Raw genomic sequence first — 18,758 nt, forward strand, 5'->3', positions numbered from 1 at the left:
CCCAGCATGCATCGTGCTCCTGGTTCTACACATCCTTCAGCTGGGGAGAATTTATCAAAATGTATCAAGAGCCTTAAAAATATTCGAGTATCTTTAAGTCAACAATTCTGAGAATTCTTGGAAAGGAAATAATCAGAGATAAAGACATAAGTATGAGAATGTGCAAGGCATTTTCACAATAACAAAGAAACTGAAAAATTCTAAATGTCCACAACAGAACAGCTAAATAACTTCTGATACTCTCATTTAGAGGAACAGTAAGTACTTGGAAGAGTTAATTTTCTAAGAAATATTTAATGACCTCAGAAACTGTTCATAATACTAGATTAAAAAAGCAAAATACTTTATAAGAATATAAATGCACTCATTAGTACGTGTATAGAACAAAAGTGGAAAAAACACAGCAAATTAATAGTGGTTGGTTATTTGTGCTATGAGTGGTTATTTTCTTTCTTACATTTTCCTGTATATATTTTTTTTAATCTTCAAGAATGAGCACATTTTACTTTTACGATCAGGAAAACAATTTTCAGCCGGCTAAACCAGCGAGAATCTAGGATGAGCGGAGTTCAGACTGTGTGCTCCCCACGATCCCTCCAGCACTGCTCGTGGGGTGCACTACACCAAGCCCTGCTCCCCGAAGCCAGGCATCTCACTAGCTCACCCCCCAACACCACGTCCACTTCCTGGCTCTGCCTCACCCAGGCTTCCTCCTGAATCTACCCAGTCTTCCAAACCTCACCTCCTCTGTAAAGGTTCTGCCATATTAGGGTCGATACGGTGCAGTTTGGGGGCATCCAATCATTTCAGGTTTGTGTTTCAACTCCTCAAGCAGTAAATCCCCTGCAGCACTTCCTGCACCCCTCACTGTCGCTGGCACTACACCAACAGCAGTGAACTGAACTTTAGAGGTGAACCCATGTACCTTATCACAACATCAAACTGGTTCAGGGCATGGCCCAGTGCTAGTCCGTGCAGTATCCCGCCGCTTCCGATAACCACACAACGCCTACAGCTCTTTGCTTTTAAGTGTTCAGGCATGTCGTGCTCAGGCAATATCTCCAAGAGGCTCTGGACTTGGCTGGAGAACCTCCGGAATCCAAAAGGAGGATCGTACTTGTACTCGGCTTCATTCACTTTGGGGGCCTCCTTCATGAAAGGCGGTAAGTCCATGCTGTACCTGTGCTCAAACAACTGCGCCATGGACTTCTTCGCAAACTTCGGTCGGCATTCCTTCTGCAAGACTTGCTGAGCATATTTCTGAGCTCTCTGGAATGAAATCACACCAGGCTGAGTTTAAAAAAAAAAAAACCTCTCAGGCATCAGAAATACCCTCTTACAGATGACACTGTGTCCTGGGATGTCTGATAAAGCTCCCCGTAGGTTACTGTCTTTCAGCACAAAACATCTCCCTTTTAGAGTTAATTTGTGGTCAGAAACTTAAAGAAAAAAACCTGAGAGAATCACATAACAAGGAGATAAACTCAACAATATCTACTTCATTATACAAGGAAAGCATGTCCTCATACCCCCACCTCCTGCCACTAGCCTGCCCTTGTTCCTAAAATAAATGTGGGGTGAAATACATACTCTGATGTATTTCATGTTTTATAAAAGCCCGACACAGGCTACAACATGGATGAACCTTGAGAACACTATACAAAGTGAAATAAGCCAGTCACAAAAGGACAAATACTGTTCGATTCCACTTCCATAAGATCTCTATAGTGCTAAAATTCATAGAAACAGGAAGTAGAACGCTGGTTATTGGAGGCTGAGAGAGGGGCGGGTGGGAAGCTATTGTTTAATGGGTACAGAGTTTAGGTTTTGCAAGATGTAAAAGTTCTAGAAATCTGTTTCATAGCAGTGTGAATATACTTAACAGCACCATATTGCACATTTAAAAATGGCTGAGATGGTAAATTTTATGTGATTTTTACCACATTTTTAAAAAATCTCATATTTTAGGTTCCTGTCTAGTGAGATGAGAAACAGGCTTATTTACCTACCAGTTGGGGCAATGAGCTTCATACAGTCTGAAATGCAAGTTATTCTACATGTAACCAGGGAATAATGTCACGTCAACATAGAAGTAGCTGGCCTTGGTTTTGTATACAATTTTCCTTGCACATTAATGCTTTGCCTCAATAAGGAACGACTGTTGGGGCACCTGGGTGGCTCAGTTGGTTGAGCGTCTGACTTTGGCTCAGGTCATGATCTCGCGGTTTGTGAGTTAGAGCCTGGCGTCGGGCTCTGTGCTGACAGATCAGAGCCTGGAGCCTGCTTCGGATTCTGTGTCCCCCTCTCAGTCTGCCCCTCCCCTACTCATGCTCTGTCTCTGTCTCAGAAATAAACATTAATTTTTTTTTTTTAAATAATGAACGACTGTTGAATGCCAAATACTCTAGCCCAGATGAATGCAGCAACCCACGGAAGGACATGGGACAAAGGGCCATTCGTCCCAGTCTTTCCTCTTGGCTCAGTCTGGCCAAATTCTGCCTCCAAACTGTTTGGCAGGAAGTTCTCCCTCATTGCTGTACTTTTTTGTCCTTATCTCCACATTCAGCAGCCTTGGCTCTGCCTTACCCCTCCTCCCACCAAGCTATCTTCTCACTCACACGCACATACAAACACATATGTGCATGCATGTATGGTGTCCTAGATTTGCTGGGATATTTATTTTTAGGACTGAACATGTCTTTTGAACTGCGTCCATACTATTATGAGGATCATTATTGTTGTATATAATTTTATTTTATTTTTTAAACTTTTTAATGTTTATTTATTTTTGAGAGAGCGAGCGAGCGAGAGAGAGCATGAGAGGAGGAGGGGCAGAATCCGAAGCAGGCTCCAGGCTCTGAGCTGTCAGCACAGAGCCCAACGTGGGGCTCGAACTCAGAGAGTACAAGATCATGACCTGAGCCGAAGTCAGAGACCCAACTGACTGAGCCACCCAGGCGCCCCTGTTGTATATAATTTTAAATGTTTGCCTCAACTATGTTCTTCCTCAGGCTTGTTATTTTTATTGTCTAATTTTTGTATAATAATTTTTTGTAGGAAAACTTCTATCTTACTATAGCAAAAGCCCCCCCCCCCCTTTTTAAATTACAGCTTCAAAAAGTTATTAGCATCTGGGAAGAGTACACTGTCTACATCTTGAGATGCGGCCCTGTTTCTAAAAAGGTGAAGTGACATTCTCTGAGCACAGATGCTGCTGCATACATTATGCCAGCCACTGCCTCGGCCTGTCGCTAGATCTCCGACACCTCACACAATGGCCGTCAGTACCTTCACTGTGTGGGCTCAAGGAGGCATGGCCAGTAAGAGGGCTGGGCTGGTGTGCTAACCTGGTCCGATTACTTCCCAAATTCCTAAAACCACAGCCTCTGTCCACAAAGAGCAGCACATAAACACCACCACTGAGAACAAGGGTTTAAAGACGAATTGGCATCTTCGTGAGGAATCGGCAGGAAAGCCAGGCAAGGACCAGTCGTGACCCCGAGTAGCACCGGAAGGAAGGCCTGCCAAGCCCATGTCACTCTGCACCCAGCAGGGACTTAACACCCCACCAGCGGGGGCAGGGCAAACAGACAAGCCACACAGACCACACACATCTGACTCTAGACCCCAGGCCTGAGGGTTGTGAACAGCAAGTTTTAGAGGACAAAAGGCCAAAATGACATGTCAAGCGTCTGGTTTTGCAGATCTCCTAGGATAGAAATGGACCTCTGAGAAGTGCCCGAAAAAACCCCGAGCAGACTGGTGATGGGCTCATGACTGGAAAGAAAAGTAGGTGATCAAGCCAGAAACCTGGGCTCGGCTCTCCTGAGCTGCCAAATTTTCTCTTTAAAAGTTTCATTTGGAAGGAGCGAAACTTCGTTCCATTTCCGTTCTGGCAAAGAGCTCCACTTGAGGCTTCAGACTTAATTGTCTAGACCGGGGGCAGAGGACAAGGCCTAGTCATCACCTTGTGACGGGGACTGCGCCTGCCCTCACTCACCGCGGGTGTGATTACATCCGTCCCGGGCGAGCACATGCTCTGAACGCCACCGGCAATGTCTATGGCGATAGCAGTTCCTCTGCTCCTTTCGTTTCACCTCATTTAGAGGTGTGGACAGGCCCCAAGAAAGCCCCTGGGACCATTTCTTCTAACCAGAAGCTGTTCCAGCCTCTCCCCCACCTCTTCCACAGCTCGAATGAGAAAAGCCCGGGGAGGAGAACCTCGCCTCCCAGAGCCGTGATGAAAGAAGGGGCTGTGACCCTCCCCTGCCCTGCTGCAGAAAGCTCCAGAGCTGGAAGCCAGAGTAGGCAAGGACAGACGGACGCAGAGGGGTCTGGCTGGCATTCATCCACTGGGAAGGATCACTGGGAGGACCACTGGGAAGCAGAGAACTGGCGACTGTCGAAAAGATACAGAAACTCCCGCTTCTCTCAAATCAAGGCGTGGAAATGAGGGCTTCGGTGTTTTAACCGTCTTCCAGGCTGAGCTTGCTGGCTGCCCACAGCTAAGAATAAACAGACATCTGGTAGTTCCGACTGTCAGGGAGGTGGCGACTTGCCATGGAAAACCACAATGTGAAAATTCACTGAAGGGTATTTAAAAAATCAAAGTGATTTTCGTCGGCAGTCTCTGCTTTCATTTCTACTGCAGAATTTTTAGGATAATGGTCCTCCAAATAGAAGTAAATGGCATAATTCTTAGTAAAAGGCAATGTTCTCTTTTAGTCCTTTACGTCGAGGACAGGGCACAGCACTGAGGTTGGAGGAGGGTTTTGGGGCTAGAGCTCACCCCACCTGGGTAGGAGCCCAATGCAGCCACAGACCACATGAGCTGAGGGCATGGGCTACCTTATGACGCTTTCAATGCCAGATGTGTACCAGGCTGGTGCTGGCCTCTTCCTCCCAGGGGCTGCTCTGACGCCCACAGCATTACACACTCCGCCCGAAACATGTGAGAACAGCCGCAGGAGAACCGTGAGCAAAGCTACTGCCGCATGTAACTCACATTGAAGTCAACCATCTGTAACTCCTACCCAGCTAAAAAAGTAGGGCAAAATCTGAATAACCGAGTCACAGAAAGAGTACCACAGTAAAAACTCAGACAGTCAGTGGCAGCCTGGGACTGGTGGCTGAGGGTGGGGACAGACTACAACAGGTGAGGTAACTTACCCGTTGGGTGATGGACAGAATGTTCTAAAATTGGACTGGAGTGATGGTGGTGTAACTGTGTAAGTGCACGGACACTACAAAACTGCATGCTTGAAAGGGGTAAATTTTATGGTGTGTGTATTTTGGCACAGTAAACCATTAAGAAAAACCAATCAGAAGATCTCGATGCTGGACCCGGTTCTAGATCTGTCAACCAGCAGTGTAACCTTGATCTAACCCTCGGTCAAGACTTCACTTTCCTCATCTCTGATATCTGAGGATGATCTGGGGCAAGGAGGCAGTGCTAAGAGGGGAAAAGAATTGGTCTAGAGGTGCAGACACCTGGACTAATACCTCGGCCCAGGTTATACTGCCTACCTTAGCTATGTGAGCGCAGGTCTGCAGAGTCAGAGAGAAGCACATTTGGCCATAATTAACTACACAGCACAAAGTGTAGTCCTCAGGGTGATATGTGGTTTTTAGCTGAGAAGAGAGAGGGCCAAGTTCAAACTGCTGCTACCACGCAGCCCAAACCTGACTGTGACCTGACATGAATGTGCCCTTGTCTCTCCTTAAACATTTTTAAGTGCAATTTCACATCTGAAATGCACTTTCAAAGTGTCCGGGTCCCCACAGAGACCACTGTGAGTCTTTTTAAAGAAACAGTACGTTAAGGGGCGTCTTAAATAGAAAGGACAAAAGCCACGGGCACACTTCTGCAGCTGTGTTAACACAGGCCAGGCCCAGCACAACTAGGCAATGCTCAGAGTCCAACAGGGTCAGCAGGGTCCCACTAACGTTGCTAGCTGCTGAATATCATCAACAGAGCTAACAAGGCCTCATGGCTTTGAGACCACCTTCTGCTAACATACACACAACAATTCAAATTTGCCCCAGTGCTCTTGGTGGTAAGGACCAATGTCCAGCAACAGTCTGGAGACAGGGTTCTCTTTGCAGAGAGCTCATACTGCACACCGCCTCACAGCCATTGAGAACACCAGGACCACACCGGCCAGCTTCCCTGGACATTTCCTGCATTCCGGGGACTTGAGAAAGGATTTCTGGTTTTGCCTTAACGAAACGTGACCAGATATCAAATTGGGGACCTGCTCAGTGTGGCATTCAAGGGTTTTCCCTCTTTGGTCCCGGCTCATTTTCAGTCTTCTCTCCTGCTATTCCCCACCCAAATCCTCACTGATCTCCAACTCTTGCTGTCTGTCTAATGTGGCAAGTTCTCAGAGGCACATGCAGAGGACAAGCTGTCAGGACCACTGTGAAAAGTGGGGCATTCTGACAGCGTCGACAATGTTAAAAAGCTATTAAAAAGTCTCAAGTAATGAAATAAAAACTATCCCTAATTCCACCATGGTTGTAGCAAGCTTTCACTTTCTACTTTATTAATTTGTGAAATTGACCGCGATTTTCACAAACATGTTTGACTTATAAAACCATCAGCTGATTCCCCCCTCTTTCTCCACAAACTACAAGGGACTTTCTGCTTTATTCATTTCTGTATTATTTGAATTTTTGGTGTTATTTTTATCATTGGAAAAAATAATGATCTTTCAGAATCTTTTAGAACTGGTTCGATGTGGTGTTCACTGTGGACTCCTACTGGGTCTCCATTTCCTGTTCCTTCTTCTTAGGGAGCCGTAATTCTGTTCAGGCAGTTATCACCCCTTCTCTAGGCAGGCAGTGGGGCTTGGGAAGCTGACCTCGCCCATTAGATACTCCCATCCCCTTTGCCAGGGATTGGTCAGGAATCCTCATTGGAGCCAATCATGGTAGGGCACTGGCAGCCCTGAGAGGCTGTTATCGGTCCTGCAGTGAACTTAGATTTTAAAACTTGGCCCCATCAGCCTAAATGGAGAACTCATATTCCATGGTTTAGAGGGAAGGGGATGGCAAGATGGTTTTTGTTTGTTTGTTGGTTTTCTGTCTACTGTCTACTGGTGGATATGAGGAGGTATGTCACCTATTCCTTAAAGGGACATTAAACTTAATGGACGTTACTGAAAAATACTCGAAGAGTTCCCTGTTACTTAACTGTGGATGTTCTATACAATCTGGAGTTGAGAGATGAGACACCACACCATGGTTCAATAATATCTCCCCTCTCCCTGGACTTTAATATACCTAAGTATATATTCATTAATAGAAAATGTTAGCACACAATCCCCATTTCCCAAGGGCTTGCTTAAAGGACAAGTGGAAAGACAGTTAAAATACTACAGTGTAAATGTTAGGATTAAGGTATGAAGAGGCTTCTAGAAGACAGAGAGAAGGATGATCAGAGAAGTCATCTGAGAAAACCTAACTCTTGAGCTGAGATTTGATGTAAAAGATGAGTAGCAGAGGGGCAAAGGGAGGGAGGGGCTCCAGCCAGAGAAGTTAGAAAGATTGTAGCAAACATAGGGAAAAATCGTTTCAACAAATGGTGCCGGGGAAACTGGATATCCGCATGCAAAGGAAAAAGGTTGGCCCCCAGCCTCACATCATATACAAAAACTAACTCAAAACAGATTAAAGACCTACATTTAAGAGCTAAAACTATAAAACTCTTAGAAGAAAACACAGGATTAGGCAGTGATTTCAGAGGTCTGGCATCAAAAGCACAAAGAACAAAAGAAAAAATAGATTAACTGGACTTAATCAAAATTAGAAACTTTTCGTGCTGAAAATGACACCATGAAGAAAGTGGAAAGACAATCCACAAGATGGGAGAAAATACTTGTAAACCATGTATCTGATAAGGGACTGGTCTCCAGAATATATAGAAAACTCTTACAACTCAATAATAGAAAGACAACCCAATGAAAAATTGGGCAAAGAATTTGAACAGATATTTCTCCTTAGAAGATATATAAATGGCCAATGAACATGCAAGGAGATGTTCGTCATTAGTTACCAGGGAAGTGCACAACAAAACCAAAATGAGGAAGAAAGAAAGCAGCTCAGCCAAGGAGTAGTGAAAACATTTAAGATTTAGGCCCCGGTTCAGGCAGTGCTGGAACATGGGGTGGCTAAAGGAGGCTGAAGGGATTGGCAGGAACCAAGCCACCAAGAGCCCTACAGGCCAGACTAAGGAGTCTGGACATTCTAAAGGTAATGGGAACAAAGCACAGTTTGCAACAGGGAAGCAATATATCAGATTCAATTTTCAGAAATAGTACTCCAGCCACAGTGGGGCATGCCTGGCTATAGAAAGGCAGGTAAGGAGGGGCGCCTGGGAGGCCCTGGCTGTGCTTAAAGAGTTTCAGAGATTTGCCACAAAGGCACCCATTTATCCCAACTGTAGATGCCTCCGACCATCAAACGCTTCTCCTCTCAGCCTGGCCACCATCCCCTGATCTGCACCCCTGCCATTAAGGCCACCTGGGCAGAGCAGACCCTTCCATAGGCCAGGCCTCTGGCTTGCTGACAGTAGCTGCCACATGCCCTCCACCAGTCCTTCTCTCCTTTGGGCCGCACAAATGTTCCCATTGCTTCAAAGGTTCCTCAGGGACATGGTCTCAAGTCTCTTCTCTGGTCATCCTCCGGAGTCACTAGGACTCCTTGGTAAACTTTACAGAGTAATAGCCATAATGATCAGAGCACTTGTCTGAGCTGTGCAGGGACAAGCAGCGCATCCCTGGTCTATTAATGTAGCTAAGGACAAGCTGTAGGCAGCCACGGCACAGGCCAACACAGATGGCGCTGGCCAGGCACGAAAACTGCCAAGTTAATTTTACCCCAGGTATACTAAAGCACATCTTTCCCACCTGGTACTTGTGAAATGGTGTGCTGGACCCTTGTATGCGAGAGCTCCCATCTCTCCTCAATTAAACGAGACTCGAGAGTGATTATCTTTGCAGTTGGTCAGACGGCTAACGGCATGATTGACGAAATGGACAGGAGAAAGAGAATGTGGATAAGCATGGCAAAGAAGGAAAGGGAAGAGCGCACAGATACCGGGGCGACCGCAAGGCCAGCCAGACAGGGAGGTGGAAAGCCTGAGCAGAGGCGCTAGACACATCCTGCTCCACCACGGCAGACGTGCTGATGCTGGAAAAATCAGCAGAGTCAGCGAACCTCTGGGGACAGATACAGCACAAAAAGGCAGGCTCCGTGAGACACAATGGTTCTGCATCGGCCAAGCTGTGCCGTTTATTTTTTTATTTAATTATTTTAGAATATTTCATAAAAATAATATTTTATAATAAAGTGTAATTATTAAGTATTAATTTTCATTTCCTTGTTTATACCCACCTGTCCCACATAGTGTGTGAGGCACTTCGAAGGACATACAGATTGAGGTAAAAACATGTGAACAAATACCCTGACTAGAAAAGGAATTCTGCGTATATTATCTTATTCAACCTCAAGGACTACCCTATTATACAGATATTGTCTACACTTCACAGCTGAGAAAACTGGGACTCAAAACAATTAAGTAACTTGCCCAAGGTCTCATTTTTGACTAAGTGGCATTTAGACTTGAATCTAGGTCAGAAATGTAAGCTCCCTCCTACTCTCTGCCTCACCCTCCCTATAACTTCTGGCTCCTTTCTGGGGACATCCCCTACCCAGGTAGACAGCAGTCACGTGGAGCTAGGACCACACGGCCGAGTCCAAGCCCCAACTCCACCACTTACTAGTGAAGGTAACCTTAAACTGGTTACTTACTCTCTTACTAGTGAAGGTAACCTTAAACTGGTTACTTACTCTCCGTGCCCCTCCTCTCAGCTGTGAGACGGAGGTAATGACAGTTCCTACGATGCGGGTAAAATGAGTTTATGTTGCTGAAGCACTTTGAGAATAGTTACACAGTATACACTAAACCAGATTAACTAAACTGGTTAACTAAACTACATGTAAACTTGGGCAAGCAGCTTAACTTCCCAGCCATCATCTGTAAGAGGGAGAGAACACTGGGGTAGCTCCCAGACGTGATGGAAATTAAATAATATATGTAAAGCACCTATACATGTTGGTTATCATTACTGCCATGCTACCTTACTTAAAATCATCTCTTCTTTCGTCCAGGACGTGAAATTACTGGGTCATTTAACTACTCAACTAAGCAGTGAAATTAGCATTTAATAGGTCAATTGATCTAGAAAAATGAATATAAATTGAAGGGAAAAAATCTTGAAATACAGTGTGAAATCATTAAAATGAAAAATAAAACACAGCAATGACAGGTGATACCCAAAGAACATCCCCCTGTTCTAAGAACATGTACACTGGCAACATCACAGCAAAGTAACTCCACGACAGGTGCCCTGGGGTGTGTCAAATGCAACCCACCTCCTGCCACGACTTCGGTAAACGGAGGAACAATACTGTGGGGTAGGTGTGGGGGTAGGTGGGGGAGTAGGTGGGTGGGTTGGATTTATTTTTTTTTGGTGGTGGTGGGGGAGAGGGTCATCCCTGATTTTGGAGTGCTAAGATGAAGTATTTTCCCTCCGTTTATAACTTTCATGACCACTTATTTATAACCCTTTAGAGATGACATTTCTGTTTAAGTATAAGCCTGGAACTCTTTTCATTTAAATCACACCAATGGAATATCTAACCTTTACACGGTCCGGGTCTACATAATGCCTTCTTTTCATGTCACATTCTTCGGTAGTATAATTTAACTTGAGGATATAAAGGATCCACACGCCAAACACAAGCAATATACACCTGGAAAAAAATCAATTAGGCATCATGACATGGTTATGTGATAATCAAGAGAAATCATAAGAAATAAGTGAAAACCTACCCCACGTTGAGTCTGTCTGCCATGCAGCATGAAAGTAGTCTTTAAGGTGACCTTAGTGGTCAACTTAGGCCACCATTTCTTATTTTCCTGACAAGATAGTCATTTATGACTCTCTGTTATAAGTGAAAGTAGAGAAAACTTGTTTCTGCAAAGATGTCATAATAAAATATGAATCACGATGCAGACCACTGGTCTTAAAAAAAACAAGTAACATCTTCTGAGCTATAGAATCTCAGCTTCAATTTTTTGCCATTTTAAAATACTGTCAGGCGGGGCGCCTGGGTGGTGCAGTCGGTTAAGCGTCCGACTTCAGCCAGGTCACTATCTCACGGTCCGTGAGTTCGAGCCCCGCGTCAGGCTCTGGGCTGATGGCTCGGAGCCTGGAGCCTGTTTCCGATTCTGTGTCTCCCTCTCTCTCTGCCCCTCCCCCGTTCATGCTCTGTCTCTCTCTGTCCCAAAAATAAATAAAAAACGTTGAAAAAAATAAATAAATAAAATAAAATACTGTCAGTCTTCCAAATGCAGTATGATTCCACTTATATAAAGTACATAGAGTAGTCAAAAATCACAGAGAATGAAAGAGTGGTGGCTGCCGGGTCAGGGGGAAGGGAGGAAGGGGGGGTGGTTAGTGTTTAATGGGTAGAGAGTGTCAGTTTTACAAGATGCAAAGGGTTCTGCAGGTGGATGGTGTGATGGCTGCACAACAGTGTGAAGGTATTTACCATCACTGAACCGTATACTTAGAAATGGTTAAGACAGTAAATTCTATGTTATGTGTATTTTACCACAATAAAAAATGGGCGGAAAATATTGGGAGCCCTTAAAAGAATAAGAAAGCAAAATGAACAATCTCCTCATTATTGCTCCGAAGATTCTACCCCCAGAGATAAGCTGACTGAGGGGAGACAGAACCACCAGCTACCCTTAAGACCATCTACAAAAAAACTGCTTTTAAAGATCTGATAAACTCACATTATTGTATAGTTTAAAATACACACATGCACATACATACACACACAGGATTAGGATAAAAGATTTAAGGCTAGTCCTGGTTCTAGAGACCTCTTTTTTTTTTTTAAGTTTATTTATTTTCTGAGAGAGAGAGAGAGAGAGAGAGAGAGAGAGGCTGAGAGAGAGAGAGGGAAGGGTTGAGGGGAGGAGGGGCTGAGACAGAAGAGGGGTGGGAGAGAAGGAGAGAGAGAGAATGAATCCCAAGCAGGCTCTGCACTAACAGTGGGGCTAGATCTCACAAACTGAGATCATGACCTGAGCTGAAATCAAGAGTCAGACGGTTAAGTAAGCCACACAGGCACCCTCAAAACCTCATTTTTAATAAGCTCCCCAAGTGATACTGATAAACAGTAAAAAAAAAAAAAAAGTTTAAACCAAAGTTTAAGAACCACTGTTTTACATAATTTGTGTTACTGAAAAAACAAAGTTAAAGAATAACCTTAAGGGGAAAATGATCTCTCGTCTAAAGAAAGGGGCAGTTTTAAAAATACAGCATCTAGCACAGTATACTATATACACCAGATGCTAAATATTTCTTAATATTTGAGGAGGATAATGCAGGACAGTATTGCTAGAAAGTGTGTTCAAGACTTCTTGATTCTTATTTCAACAGGATCCCCCAAGAAAACCTGGACAAGCATCCTAATTTCTCCCTGGAATCGAGGACAATGTTACATGAATAGGATGTTACCATCTGTGTAAAAATGGGGGGTGGGTCACACACACACACACACACACACACACACACAATTTCTTATATATACAAGATAATATTGGTTATCTTTAAGTGGGGAGCAGAAATGAGAAGATATTTTACTGAGTACTTTTAATACCTTTTGAATTTTAAATCTTGTGAATGCAGTATTACCTACCTATTCCTCTCCCCAGCACCCCCCAAAAGGAATTACATTCAGTGCATGTAGTAATCCCTTTTCTTGATTACCAAAAAAAAGAAAAAAAGAAAAAAGGGAAGGGAAAAGAACAGTGTGTTAAAAGCAGGCCCATGGGCACCTGGGTGGCTCCAGTTGGTTAAGCGTCCAACTTGGGCTCAGGTCATGATCTCACAGTTCGTGAGTTTGAGCCCCGTGTTGGACTCTGTGCTGACAGCTTGGAGCCTGGAGCCTGCTTCGGATTCTGTGTCTCCCTCTTTCTCTGCCCCTCCCCTGCTTGCACACTCTTTCAATAAATAAACAAATGTTAAAAAACAAAAAAGCAGGCCCAATGCCTACAGCCCTGAGGGCACTGCACGGTACTTCCCCATCGTGACTCTCTCACCCACACTGTGAACAGCCATTGGCCCAGGTGTACCTCATTCGCAGCCACAGGCCGGCACCCAACACAGTGCCAGGCATGTAAGACCTCAGTAAATATCGGTTGGTGTCAAAAGTAGCTGGAAGATACTAATGTACATTTCCCTTTCCTTCCTTCCTCCTTCTACACCTCCTAAATTAGTGGTATTTTCAAAAGGGTGATTTTCAACTTGGTTTGGCTGCTACCAAATGCAACTGCCAGGTCCCTCCTTTAACAATTATACCACATATTAGGATATAAGGGTGACCTGGCTGAAACACCAGTCATCTTTTTTAGTATTCAATATTTAAGGCTCTTCAGAAGCTTGTAGAGGACTTTAATTAGCCATATTTTTAGATTAACTTAAAATAGCTAAGAGGAAAAGCCCTGTTTGGTCACGTAATGGCAGGGAGAGCTGTGCACTTAAGAGCTGCTCTCTCGGGATGGTGCCTCCCTGGCTGGCACTGTCCTATCATTAAGTAAAGCCTGATGCATAAATCCAGACATCTGTGCACTGAATCCTTACTCAAATGTGCCTTTGTATGATCTTCTGACCAATTACGAGAGCCATCCTTCAGGGCCTGTTGCATTTTTCTCCCAGCTCCCTACAGCTGACCTGGTCAGGGCAATCGTAAGGTCCCAGGGCTCATACTTACTTGAGGATGTCTTTTAACAACAGGTTGGGTCTTCTCATCTTGTTTTGAGCTCGGGTGTACCATTGCAGAGAGGGTCTTGAACAATCACTTCTCAGTTTCACACAGTTATACTCACTGGGCATTGCTGTGAAGAGAGAAGCAGCCAGGAGGAGGGAAAAGAGGGAGAGTCAGGCAAATTGTGTTTACAAAGACCTTTAGGGGGTACATCTATAGCATGGAATACTACTCAGCAATAAAAAAGAATGAATTAATGATACAGCCAACAACTTGAATGAATCTAGAGGTAACTATGCTGAGCTAATACTAAAAGTTTACACATTATATGATTCCAGGTATATAACATTCTTGAAAGGTCACAATTACAGAAACGAAGAACAGATTGGTAGTTGTCAGGAGTTATGGAAAGGGGTAGTGGGTGTGGTTGGATCCTTGTGTTGATGTAAATATTCTGTGTCTTGACTATATCCCTATCAATATCATAGCTGCGATATTATACTATGGTTTTGCGAGAGGCTACTGGTGGGGGAAACTGGGTAAGCGGTACATGGGATCTCTCTGTATTATTTTTTTACAACTGCACACGAATCTACAATTATCCCCAAATAAAAAGTCTAATTAGTTTTTAAAGAGCCTTTACCTTTTAAAGGTGCATACAGAACTATTTACAGATGAAACAGGCAAAATGAGATCTGCTTCAAAAAAATCAGGAAGGGGATAGGCATGGAGGTGGGGGATAGATAAGGCAACTCTAGCTTTAAACTGATTAAGTATTGGGGCGTGTGGATGGCTCAATCAGTTGAGAACCGACTCTTGATTTTGGCTCAAGTCACAATTCCAGGGTCATGAGATTGAGCCCTGCTTTGGGGTTAAGCAGGTGTGGAGCCTGCTTAAGATTCTCTCTCCCTCCCTCCCTATCTCTCGCTCTCACTCTCCCTCTCCTTCTCTCGCTCACTCGTCACACTCTCTTTCTCCCTCAAAAAAAATTTTTTTTAGTTAATTAATTAAACGGATTAAGTGTCAAAGCTGGGTACTAGACACATGGGGCTCATTAAACCTTTCTCAATACTCTAATGCTTTTGTACATCTGAAATTTTCTATAATAAAAGTTCAAAGAGGAAGTGTTATATATATATATATATATATATATATATATATATATATATATATATATATAAAGAGGAAATGTTATATTTAAAACAACAAAAGCGTTACACTAACAAAAAAAAGAAAATATGGCAATTTTAAAAGGCATTTTTCTTAAAAAGTTATATGTTCTTGGGTATGCTTGCCTACTTATTCTTTTGAATTAATTTTATTCTCAAATTTTCAATTTCTAAATAATATTCCAAGGGGTACTATAGTAGAAATCAATACATTCTTCTCCCCACCCCCCCCATATCAGTTTCCCCCTTCCTGACAACTTGGTAGAACTCTGGATTTTTAGCTAGGGTGCATGGCCTCCCAACATGAAGACTACATTTCCCAGCCTCCCTTGGAATTAGGTATGGCCTTGTGACTAAGTTCTAGCCAATGAGATATGAGCAAAAGTGACTTGTAGAACTTCCAGGGTGTATTCCTTGGAATACACCTTTATCTCTTTTCCTGCTGACTGAAATACTGACACATGATGAGCCACTCTGGACCACACAGAAAGCACGTCACCAAGGGATGGTGAAGCAACAACAGAGAAGGGGCCTGGGTTCCTGGACAACTCCATGGGCATTCTACCTAGGACTGCCTGCCTCTGGGCTGTTATAAGGTGGAGAACTAAACTTCTGTCTTGCTTAAGATATTGTTAATTAAAAGTGAAGTCATATCTCAACTAATATAGGTACCTATTATATTTTGCTATTATGATAAATTTATAAATTAATTTAAGAAATAATATCTTTATTATAGTCATTTGGCCAAGAGACAGTTGTATCTCATTATACACTTCATTTCCATTCAAGTTGTGTCATTTCCTCTGAACAAAATCTTTTATCAAACTGACATTCAAGTATTTAATCTTTCTGCTCCTAGAAACAATCTCTCCATCAGTTCTAATTTTAACTGTGTAGCACTACAGTGCAGGATTTTTGTAGACAAGTATCCTTCTGAAGAGTTTCAAAAAACAGTGCCAAGGACCTCACTAGTAAACCCTTCCTGAAGAACAACTGAGACCCTGGAACATTTTTAAACACCACAACTTGAGGTTACTCAAATGCATGGCCAGCCAAGTGGTGGGAACCAGCAGGCTGCCTGGAACCTATATGTATATAAAACAGACATTCTAAGATGTCTCTGTTTTTACAACCAGAATGACACATGATTTGCGCCGAGGTGGACCTCCAGCAAACCCAGAGACCGCAGTGTCAGAGAGAAGCAGGTCTCCACCTCTGCCTGTCACTGGTGTGCTGGACAGCACTGCCCCGCGGGCTGTAAGCCTGTGAAATTTCCTTCCTCAGACTGTGGCCAGCCGGCTTCCTGCTGAGCTGTGACTGGGGGATGTCCTGATAGAAGACTGGAAGACAAGAGGAGGAAGCAACCTTTCCGGTCCCCTGACGCAGTGCAGGTTCTGACAGGGGTGGTGATAGTCACAGGCAAGGGAGGGCGACTACATGTGACTCCACAGCATCAGTGGGCATCCAGTGTCTGCGGTTTCTACTTGAGAGAAGTGATGGCATCTCCAGAAGCTTTGTGACAAGTACAAGCCTCAGCCCCGGGTGACAGAAGCTTCCTGATCTCTGGCTGACACTTCTCTCTCACTTTGCTACCTCCAGGCCTGCCGATGTCTTTGTGATCAATCCCCTGCATGAAAACCCTCCCTGCCAGAAGCATCAGCATCGTTTCTGGTTTCCTGCTGGACAGTGACTAGTATATCAGATGATGCTCTCGTGCCACTTTCAGGAAAGTGGGATTGTTCAAGGAAAGGAGGGACTCTGGGGGTGACAGCAGGTCTAGTCCTGCTCATATGCTCAAAAAAAAAAAAAAAAAGCTGTTTTGTTTTTTTCTAATCATACTGGAGAGGACCTCATGAGAAGGAGTATGAGAACATAGTATCTACAGCCCGTCACCTGGGCTCAGCTCCTCCACCTACCAGTGGGGAAACTTTGGGCAAATCACTGTAACTCCTGCAGCTCCATTTCCTCATCTGTAAAATGGGTGTAGCAATATTACTGACTTCATAGAATTCACATGGAGAAAGTGACTGCACATCATAAGCACCATGTACTTGCTGGCTGTTGCTACTATTATCCCACAGAAAGGGAACTTACAGGCACCCAGTCTCATTTGATATGCTTCATCTGTTGGGGCTTTAAGGCTCTTGTGCCTTTTGGTCACCCTCACTTCCAGCCACAGTTTTGGCTCCAGCCCTATCATGGAGAAACTCCAGCCCTTCCTGGTATCTCTGGAGAAACAACATCCTCTTGAAGCCCCTCACATACTCCTCCAAACCCTTTCTCAACCTGCAGAACCTCTCAATGCTCAGTGCTCACTGGTCACTGGCCCCTTGCTGTCACTGCTCCCTGCGATGGCCAAGCTGTTTCCAGCCTGTCTACCTCCCTTCAACCAGTCTACACACCATGCCTCGGATACCTTGGAAACACACCTCCTTTAAAACTTCTTAAATCTTCCCTTGAACTCCCACATGCACATCTTATGCCTCCAGGGTCCTGGTCTCCACCCCCAGCACAATCTCCTCCCTGAATACCACCAGATTCCACCACCAGCCTTTAACCCATGTCCTCAAGGGAGTAACCCCTAGACCCAACTCCCTGTGCAGACCTGTCACCCAAGCTCAGACTATGTGTCCAACAACCTGCCTACGGTCTTCATCTCAGACAACAGTACAGAGCAGAACCTGGCATTGCCTCTATTCTTCACATTATTTTGAAGGTGCACCATCCACTCAGCCACCCAAGCTGCAAACCTTCCCCTTAGGCTTCTCTCTTTCATTCCCAGCCCCAATCGATCTCCAGGGCTTCTCGATCATAATCAACAATTGTGGATAAGTTTATTTTTCATTTTGCATTCTGTGCATTACCGTTTTCATCTCTGCAAACTTAAAGACATTTTCATGGCGGGAGGAAGGGTCCTTCCCCTAGGATGAAAAGAAATTTGAAAACCACTCAAATGAAAAATATTTTTAGGAACCCTGAAGCATCTCTTAGTGTGTTGGGGACACTATATCATAAATGAAGCACTTAAAGGCAAAAAAAAAAAAAGTAGTAGGAACTGTAAGTTTCTAAGTTACTATATTTTGTGGGGGGGGTCTGCTGAGTTGGGAAAAAAATATATTTATGCAGAAGCAAAATGAAGAACATTGACACTCAGCAAGTCCTGGTGGTCTGAGCTCCCGCTGCCACTGTGTGGAAGCCGCATGCCTGGCTCTACCTGAGCATCAGGGGTCTTCAAAAAACTGGTGAGTGAAATCAACAGATGAATGAAGGATGACCGCAGTATTCCTAGAGCTTCCGAGGGCTTGCACTCGCCAGCATCAGCTGGAGAAGCAGAGTGTCACGAACAATGCTCCACACGAAAGCCACCCCTGCCAGCCTGTGCACGTGCACACACAGACTGAACTCACTTTGGTGATCGGAACCCTCCGCTCAAGTCAATTCATTTACGTAACACGAAGACTGCTTAGTCTAGAATAATGGAACTACTACAGATATGCCCTACTTACCAAAACTGCCTATGTTGATTCCTATGTGCATGCTTTATTTGGTCTTTGGAACACTTACTATCAGGAGACATGTTATTTATACATTTTTTTCCCTTTTAATATACATTTGTCTCTTGTCTCCCCCACCAGAGTACAGACTGCAAGGAAGCAGGGGTCTTCACTTTGCTCACCACTGAATTCACAGTGCCTAGAATGGTAAGAGGCACATAATAGGCACCTAATACGTACTTATTGA

At 44.2% G+C, this 18,758-nt stretch overlaps 1 protein-coding gene across 8 annotated transcripts in view; it reads right to left on the reverse strand.

Annotated features, from left to right (window-relative positions):
* The window catches only part of ST3GAL5 (ST3 beta-galactoside alpha-2,3-sialyltransferase 5), a 49,546-nt gene that overhangs the window by 10,020 nt on the left and 20,768 nt on the right, over positions 1 to 18,758 (reverse strand). For 3 of the 8 annotated variants that reach the window (XM_027052677.2, XM_027052680.2, XM_027052674.2), the window contains 4 exons: positions 13,855 to 13,978; positions 10,707 to 10,818; positions 5,527 to 5,631; positions 926 to 1,269 (listed from right to left, as the gene is read on the reverse strand). In XM_027052677.2, the coding sequence (XP_026908478.2) occupies positions 926 to 1,269; positions 5,527 to 5,631; positions 10,707 to 10,818; positions 13,855 to 13,978 (685 nt within the window). The remainder of the gene's footprint in view (positions 1 to 925; positions 1,270 to 5,526; positions 5,632 to 10,706; positions 10,819 to 13,854; positions 13,979 to 18,758) is intronic. The other 5 variants (XM_027052682.2, XM_027052681.2, XM_027052676.2 and 2 more) reach the window with 3 other exon arrangements.

The sequence above is a fragment of the Acinonyx jubatus genome, chromosome A3 (assembly GCF_027475565.1).
Source record: "Acinonyx jubatus isolate Ajub_Pintada_27869175 chromosome A3, VMU_Ajub_asm_v1.0, whole genome shotgun sequence".
Lineage (NCBI taxonomy): Eukaryota > Metazoa > Chordata > Mammalia > Carnivora > Felidae > Acinonyx > Acinonyx jubatus.